The sequence below is a fragment of the Aedes albopictus genome, chromosome 2 (assembly GCF_035046485.1).
Source record: "Aedes albopictus strain Foshan chromosome 2, AalbF5, whole genome shotgun sequence".
Classification (NCBI taxonomy): domain Eukaryota; kingdom Metazoa; phylum Arthropoda; class Insecta; order Diptera; family Culicidae; genus Aedes; species Aedes albopictus.
This window is the reverse complement of record NC_085137.1, coordinates 451,043,590-451,052,930: the sequence shown is the minus strand read 5'-3', so window position 1 is coordinate 451,052,930 and position 9,341 is coordinate 451,043,590. Positions and strand designations below refer to the sequence as shown.

General features: G+C 39.6%; 1 protein-coding gene across 1 annotated transcript; it reads left to right on the top strand.

The window, feature by feature from the left end:
- Window positions 1–5,713: 5,713 nt before the first annotated feature.
- Window positions 5,714–8,262, top strand: LOC134288588 (zinc finger and SCAN domain-containing protein 22-like). The gene is made up of 4 exons (XM_062853856.1): window positions 5,714–5,874; window positions 5,933–6,739; window positions 6,832–7,933; window positions 7,994–8,262. The coding sequence occupies exons 1-4, from the start codon at window positions 5,871–5,873 to the stop codon at window positions 8,202–8,204; spliced, it is 2,124 nt and encodes a 707-aa protein (XP_062709840.1). The 5' UTR covers window positions 5,714–5,870; the 3' UTR covers window positions 8,205–8,262.
- Window positions 8,263–9,341: the final 1,079 nt, after the last annotated feature.

Here is a 9,341-nt window from a genome sequence, read left to right as displayed (position 1 = left end):
TACTTAGAATCATTCAATTTTAGATCAACATCTGTCTTTTATTAAAAAAAAAAACAGTATGGCGGAGTTTGTCAAAAGTTTTGTGTGTTGTTTCCGGAGAGATCCGATGGAGGAGGAAATAAGCAAATTGTAGCCCAAGTTGTAGCCCCACGTCAAGCAAGGTGAGAATTAATTAGTTTAGGTTCATCTAATCATTTCCAAATATGACAGAGCGAACAATTGATATTTATTTACAGGATGTATGCGCCCACAATGACATCCAGCGATATGGCCGAATCCACCGAGGGATCCACGCTCGTTAATGTTTAATATATGAATAAAGTGATAAAATCTATTTGAAATTGGTGTTTTCAATATTTATTTTCAATATTGCAGACTACATCTCAAATTGGACTATCACACTTTTTTTTGGTACGCCTAAAAAGTGTGATAAAAGTGCACATTTGCCTCGGATCATCTCGACATCTTCGGTGCACTTATTCCTCCATTTACAAGGAATAAGTGCACCGAAAGACCTCAATTCGATCCGACGTATCCCTGCGCTGTAATCACACTTTGAACAAATATACTATATTAACAATATAGGTTACTTCGTGTTTTCACATACAACGACATGGAGACGCCGTTTACGAATGATTACAGCACCACCTGTTGTCAGAAAAAGTCAATAATTGAATTTTGATCAATTTTAGTTTACCGTGCAAGGTGACATTTCTCGAAAAAAAGATGTTAGGGGTGTCGAAGTTTTTTGTTCCCAAATAATCGATTAATAAATAATCGATTTACAATATAGGTACACAAACAAAATAATATTTCATTAGATGACATCTACGAATATAAATAGTCTACTTATCTGTAAAATACTCAATATCTGTAGAAGAATTTGAATGCTCCCTCATTGTAATGTCACCGAAATCGTTTAACTTCGAAATTTTAAATTTTCACCCTCAAAATTTGTTGAACTTGGCCTCGTAGTGGACACGGTTATACAGTCCGGATTCGCTGGTTAGGTCACGACTATAGATAGTAGAGTAAACATAGATCCGCGGACATCGCTGAGTGAAATGTTTCAAGCGTGTGAATAGTATTTTTCAAGAGTGCGACGGTTGAATATGACGTCATGCGCCCCATTGGTGTTGTTGGAATCATGACGTCATGCTCGTTTGGATACAGATTTTGACAGTTCGTTTGGATACAACGGATTCATCATCACGGATCTATGTTTACTCTACTATCTATAGTCACGACTGCGCCCCGATTAGCGAATCGTGTTCGTTCAGGATTGAGTGTGCAAGAAGAAATGGATTAACTCTCAGAGTGCGTTTTTACATTTGTTTATTTGCCAACGGGCTAGTACGGACTAATGATAAAAACAAAACAATCAACACAATTATTCAGCAATATGCTTCGTCGATACTTGTACACATACACACTCAGACAGATCTCATCAGTCATCATCATTCATCGTTATTATAATTCTAGTACAAGGGGGCTGTTACTACTTTACTCCAACAAAATTAGCTTATATTTTGCCCTGGTGGTTGCTATTTTCCTTTGACAATGGCTTTTAATGTCATCTTTCTTAATGTCCACGCTGACATACATACATCGGATTGGATAGTTTACAAAAAATCCGGAAGATCACCAACCAACTCTCGCGTTTAGTATCATACAGGTGTATCTACAATGATCGATTTCTCTTCATCGATTTTCCCTTCGGATTATTCCGGGAAATACGACCAATATTCGGATGATCTCTGGGCGTGTTTCAGTAAAGGACTACTAGAACTAGCATCTAAAACAACAAAAACAGCCGAAAATGATTTGCTGGTCAATTTATTAACCAAAGAGAAAGTCGGTGAAAAGAAATCGATCATTGTAGATACGCCCGTATGATACAAAGCGCGAGAAGGGCACGTCAAATTTCTTGTGGCAGAGTGCAAGACATTGCATCCATTCCGTGCTTACAAAAAATAAGCTCCGGGACCGGACCTGAGAATGAAAATATTTAAATTCGATTAATTTCGTTGTTCTTCCGAAGTGAACTGTGAGTTTATTCGAATACTGATAGTTTTATTCCGGACTAATCGGTTTCCTTGCGCCTGCGGCTCAGTTAGCAGCGGTTAGCGACGGTTAGGAACGGATAAATGCGGATTTTCCAATTAGAAAAAGGATATGTCATTCCCCTTGATCTCTCCTAGAGTTTTTTTTTTCAGAGATTCATTCAGGAGTTCTTTTTGAAATTCATCCAAGAGTGCCTTCAGAGATTGATTTAAAGTTTTTTTTTCTGAAATTTCTCCAGAGGTTCTTCGAGGGACCCCCAGGAGTTCCTACTGAAATTACTCCAGCAATTTCTTCTGATGTTCCTTCGAGAATTCTCTTCTAGGATTCGTCAAGAAGTTCCTTATAGGATTTCCTTATAGGAGTTTCTTGGAGTCTTTCTTGGATTCCTGCAGAAGCTCCTTCAACGATTCCCTCAGGAATTTTTTTTACGAATACCTCCCGGAGTTCCTTCTTGAATTCCTCCAAAGTTGTTTCAGTGATTTATCCAAGAGTTCCTTCAAAAATTCCTCCTTCTGGGAATTTCAACCGGGATTTATACCAGTATTCCTCCAAAAGTTCCTTCTGGAATTCACTCCGTCCTTTAAGGATTTCCACAAGGTCTTCTGGGATGGAGTGACTCTGTAAATCTCCAACGCGATTTTATATGAACAATTTAATTAATATTTTTCGAGGGATCTTTCCAGGATTCCTTCAGAAGTCTTCTCTTTGAAGTATCAAAAATCCTCCAAGAATTATTTTTGTGATTCCTTCCGAGATTTCTATAAATTTGGAATGTTTTCAGAAGTACTTTATCGGGGATTCCCAGAAGGAATAAGTGAATACTAGATTTGTAGTAATGAGTTGGTTTTTTGTATGGTGAGATGCTAAACTCTCCGTTACTGCATTGAAACGGTGATGCTGCCTCAGCAAAACTTTGGGGAACTATGTTATTGAAGTTGCAATAAATGAGAATACAACAACACAGTTACCCAAAGTTTTGCTCAAACAACATCAAATCAGTCTAGCAGTCATAAAACCCTTGCTTTTTTATTACCATTATTGCAGTTACCATTTTATTGCAGTAACGGAGAATTTACTTTCTCATTATACAAAAATTCAGCTTATTACTACAAATCTAGTACTTCACTGATTGTGTTTTATTCATGGAGATATGTAATCCCAGAAGGAACTTTTGAAAAAAAAACCAGAACGAATATCTGGAGGATTTTTTTCAAAACTGCTGGAGAAATTTGATAAGAAAAAATGTTGGAGGATGGAGGAGGAACGCTGGAACGCTCTCCCTAAGCAATCCCGAAAGGAGCTCCTAAAATAATTCCAGAATTATTTCTAGGAGGAATCCCCCAAGAGCTTTTGTAGGAATCTTGGAGAAAAACAATCCAGGGTGTAATTCTTAAAGGAATCCCACAAGAAAATTCTTGTGTAATTTCCGGAGAAAATACCGTTCATAACTCGCTAACGGAAAGCTCGTTTAGGGTCTTCTGTGTTTTAGTCTGTTATGTACGTTTATCAGTTTAACCCTTTATAAGGCCGAGAAAACCAGGCACGGAATCAACTCGTTCTACATTGGAATATAAAGCACATGTGGTATAATGATCAAATACGATTTTATTTTCAAAAAAATCGATGGTCGATTTTGTATGAAAAAAAATGGTCTAAATTTCAACTTTTTGTCAACAAAGTTTAAAATGTTGTTATTTTGTGATGCGTTTATCAATCATGCTGATTTTTTGATAAGTTATTGCCCCAATATTCATGAGTTACATGTGTGGATTTGAAGTCGATTGGTCAATCATTTTGGACGATAAGGAAATTTTTGTACATGCCAATTTATAATAGTACATTTTTTCAAATGGCTGAGTTCCTAAAAGTAATGAAGCAATCAAGTTGAAATGTTGTCCACAAGTATAAGGAACATGGGCCTTTTATTCCCCATCATTTGATTTTCAATTTGCTGACCACAACAGAAGTTCGAGCTTAAAAACCTTTATGTACCCAAAAATGGAAGTTTTTGGGCAGACATTTTGTTCTAAAAAAGCCCATTCATACTTGTTATGGCTCAAAAAAAAAATCATGAGTGTTCACAAAGGCCTAATGTGTCCATCAGTTAAAACAGAAGTTGTAAAATTTTTCTAAACGAACAGAAAAAAATATGTGTATAAGGTGGCAATATAGTTGCCACTGCCTTAAAAAGGGTTAAAGTTATTTCGCATGTCGCGAGTCGCGACTTCGATTTGGTGCTGCAACGATAATATACGCCAAAAATTGTTTAAGAAGAGAGAATTAAATTTGTTCTAATTTGAGTATAGTTGAAAAAATCGATTAATCTTAATCGATTATTTCAGAAGAAATGGGCATCCCCATCATGCAATGACAGTTCGACAGAATAAACGTCATTCGGTTAGCGCATGCATTTAGTGTGTAGTAGTACCTCTTCTGACGCTTGGTGGCGCCACATTCACTAAAAAGGTGTCGCCAAAAAATCGTAAGAGTGACCTATATTGTTAATATAGTATATTTGCTTTGAAGGTGTGTGCACACTATTGTGTCAGTCCAATTTGGGGTGCAGTCGTGCAGTCAGCAATAGCTAAAATTTTGTACTATATTAAAACAGACCCCATACTAAATTGAACCGGAAAAGGAATGATCATCATTCATATATTGGCTTCCTTAGAAGTAATGGTGATCTTTCTTTTTTAGCAGGGTAAACATTCAAATTGTTTTGATTTTGAAGGAAGCTGATCGAATGAAAAATCATTCGAGTCTTGTCTGAAAATACAGGCCAAACATTTCAATAGGTCCTATCTGCATTTGAGAGGCTCTCTTTGTTCACTTTCTCTTTCAATTATTGCAATGTAATGATGCACTTTTCAACTATATTTGCAGTACAAATCAAAAGACGATTGTTTTGACCATCGTTCAATCCAAGGAGACAATCATAATACAAATAAACAAATGAGATATTAACGAAAGAGAGGGAAACCAAAGAGAGCCTCTCTTCTGCAGATAGGACCTTTAGACATGTTTGGCCTGAATAGGCATGGGGCTCGGATGAGGCAAAAATCATTCAATTCATGGCGGAAGTTTTCGTTCAGTGTAAGTGAGCAGAAGTTGTACGCGGTTAGCGACGGTTAGAAACGGATAAGTGCAGATATTCCGGTTAGAAATGGATATGGCGACAAATATATCTAAAGGTCTAATCTGCAAAAGAGAGGCTCTCTTTGTTCCGATTCTCTTTCAATTATAACGATGTCACAGTGGACATTTTGACAATTTGTGATGTGTAGATCGGAAAAGGATTATTTATTCTACCTTCCGACGCAAGAAGTAAATCAAAATTTATAAATACAACCACGTTATATTAGAAAGAGAACATACGTAAAGAGAGCCTCTCATCTGCACTTAGGACCAACAGAAATGTTCGGCTTGATATGTCATTCCCCTTGAGCAAAATTCGGTTGTTGCTTTCGCAATGTCATTGCTTCGTCAGTTAGCCCTATTCGCGAATTACTCCGGAAATAACAAAAATACACGGCGTCCCGTATCACCCTAACAGGGGCAAGCGAAACAGTTTTCAGTGTAAAAAGTGAAATGTCAATTGACACAAATAAATGCATGATTTTGTTTTGTTTAACGTAAATAAAAACAGCTGAGCCCTGTTTACTTTTTGCCCAATTTCATTAACTAAAAATCGCCTTTGCTGTGAATTTTATTGATAGGTATACAACAAAATAAGGAAATAAGGAAAAGGAACTCAAATTAAATATCAAAACAGGAAGTTTAATTGTAATCAGTGGAACCTAGCACACATGGGTATGTAAACATCTGTAGTTACTTGTACGCCATAAAGAGCACTCTTCTCTTGTTCCAGATATTTCAGGTATCAAAACGGAACCGCTGCAACCGGTCGAGATTGACCAAAATCTGCTAGATGATTTGTTAGCTTACAAGTCCAAACCAAGCAAACCGAAGCCGATCAAAGCTGGTTTTGTTTGCGCACTCTGCCTGCGCCGTTGCCCTCCGAAATCGGTAGTAAAATTTGCCTCATGTACAAACTCCAAAGCCGTTGATCCAACGGAGGCAAAGCAAAAACTGCGCCATGCGCTTGGGCTGGAATTGGAGGTGGAAAAGCACACCACCTGTCTGACGTGCTGGAGGCTGGTTAAGCTGATAGGAGACTTTAAGCTGTGCTGCCGGAAGGCTATCGGCAAACTGGAAGCGGTCCCAACTGGACTGGACAGTCGGCGAGAGGATGATGCATGGATGTCCGAGGCCACGCTGGACTGGATCGTGCACAACTGTAAGGTCATCTGGAAGCAGATTGAGCTCATAGATGCGCAGGCGGGTGCTTCGTACGGGGAAACGGTGGAATGCGTTCCTGAGAGATTAGCCGTGCCAATGGAACAGATTTTTATCGTTCCTGACGTAATGGCGAAGGAGTACCAAACGGATGACGTCGTGATGAGAGAAGGTGACGGTAGACAGATTTCAAAAGTACCTGATCTGTTGAAAAGGCTCCCCAAGGATCTGGTAATAAAAAGGACCACATCTCATCCTTCTGAAAAGATTGACCTCGTCTCGTCGATAGTAGACATAAAAAATGAAGTTCTGGAGTCGGAGCAAGAGTACGGTCAAGATGAAATGATGGACGACGAAGGGAACAATTTCGTGGACGAAGGTAGGTAGATAAGAATAGGTTAACAGATATTTAACAGTCACGTCCATTTACTATTTATAGTTTACTATTTTACGCTTTTTTGCCTTCTACAGACATATCGGAGGAAAAAGTGATAATGAGCAGCAAAACCACCAAACGAAAGAGCCGAGATCAAATGCACGGAAGCCTCGAAGACATCCTGAATATTATGAACACTTCCAAATTCATTGCGGACGATGAAGCAGCAGTGCTGGATTTTTTGGCAACGAAAACAGGATCAACTACAGCAGTTTTGAAAACAGATATTCCAGTAAGAAACAAATCTAGCCGATCTAAACAGAAAGCGAAAGTAGTTAAAACTGTTCGTGGAAAGGCGGAGAAAATGAAAAAGCCTGCCATAGCAGCAAAAGGTAAATCAGGCGAAGTTGTTACTTGCGTCAAAAGTGGAAAAGAAATGCTGCATTTCCTGACAACAAAGCCGGAAACATCCAAAAACTTCACCAAAAGAGGCGTACTGAACAAAGAGCATCAAGTGCAGGTCAAAAATCTGTACGAAGTGCTGGATGTTCTAAGCACCACTAAAATCAGTTCCGAGGATCAAGTGGTTGCGCTGGATCTTTTGGCTACAAAGGCCAAAATAGCGAATCCCAGGAAAAAGGAACCACCGAAAATAAGACCAGCGGTGGTAAATGAACTGTCGGATGCCGCTCTCGATGAGTACATGGCCAGTGTGGATGAAAAAATTGTCAACACGAGCAGGAAAAAGTCCACGGCGGCTGAAGAGGCCTTGCTCCTGGAAGTGGACCACTACAAAGTCACCATCTGCACGTGCGACATCTGTGGAAGGAATTTCGACGGCCAGCACGCTGTGAACGTGCACAAAATGCGCTGCAAGCCGGAATGTCCGGCCAACGAGAAGTACGTCAGCTGTCCGATCTGCACGGCCACCTTCCTGGACAACTCCGGTCTGACCTTCCACATCAACCGGCACAAAGGCATCCGGCCGTACAAGTGCCGCAAGTTTTGCGACAGTACCTTCTTCAGTAACTTCACTCGCATGAAGCACGAGCGAAACTTCTGCGAACGGGAAGGTCGCATCTGCTCCATCTGTGGAATGCAGCTTAAGAACGAGGGCAGGCTTACGGCGCATCTGAAAACCGTGCACGGTGAAGCGAAGTTCGAATGCTCAGTATGCGGCATGAAGTTCCGATGCAAGTGAGTATTCCCTTCTCAGGTAATGAGAAGTCTTACATAAAATTTCGTGTACTTTTTCAGGAGAAATTTCAACGATCACAAAATGGTGCACACGGACGAGCGGAAGTACGCTTGTCCGCAGTGCGATAAAACGTTCAAACGGAAAAGGTCGCTCAAAGTGCACAAGCGTATCCACACGAATCAGTTGCCCTATGGGTGCCATCTGTGCGAGCAAACGTTCAACTATAAGGTAAGTCTGCACAGCCACATCGAGCGGCAGCACGGGCCGTAATGGAAAGGTAAGTCATGGCAATCAACTTGTAATAAATTTGTTGATTTATTTCGTGAAACTCTTTATTGCTTCAAGTAAGTTGTGAAAGCATAGTACACACAGTACAGTACACATCACATCAAGTCATGTTGGTTTAGTGGTTGTTTTATTCATATTGGAGTTGCCTAGAGATTCCTTCCCAAATTTCACCAATAAATTTCTCATAGAATTCGGGTATTATTACAGGAACCCATTCCAAAAATACCTACAAGACCTTTTTTTTAAATTTCGTTCGGGATTTTTTTTTAGTTTTTTTTTCAGAGATTCCTCAAGGAAGAAATTCTTCAAGATATTCTTCCCGACGTTACTCCAGTGTCATCTAACTATTTCTTATCATATTGTAGGAAAGTTACTTTAACGAATTCTTCAAAAGTTTCATTAATGATTACTCCAATTATTTTCTCAGTAATTCCTCAAGAGATTCTTGCAGGAAATTCTCAAGAGATTCCTCCGAGTATTCATCCCGAAAGGAATCCCAGCGATTCCTTCAGAAATTCGGATTTTTTCTTTGCAGGAATGCATTCTGAAATTTTTGTTGGAACTTCGGGAGGTTACTTTATGGAATTCCGCTGAAGTATTCTCTCAAATATTGCTTCAGAAATTCCTCTAGAAAGTTCTCACGAGATTCGTCTCAGAAGGTCCTCAAACATTCTGTGGGGTGTGAACAACGATAGTGTCATTCCCCTTGCCTGCCCTTTCCCTAGCAAGCGTCATGTCGTCGGTCAGTGTGATGCTGCCTCAATGAGCTAGGAGTGGAGCTTTGGTGGAGTAAGTAACCTGGATGGTGAGCCCCATACAATGCCAAGTTTTTCTACTGTAGTTTGCTAAGATGGCTGGGAACGGATTGTTCCGATGAGTAACGCAATATTCACACATTCCTACAGGGATTGCACTACAAACTTCACTTGGGACTTATTGAAATATTACTAAGGGATTTTTTCCAGGATTTTTTTTCTCAGGAATATCTTCAAAGATTCTTTAAGGAATCACTTTCGAATTTATCCCTTGTCGTTTATCCAGGAATGTCTCAAGAAACTCTTCGTAGAATTACTTGCAGGGCGTTCTCCACATTTCCAGGCATTCCTTTGGAGATTCCTT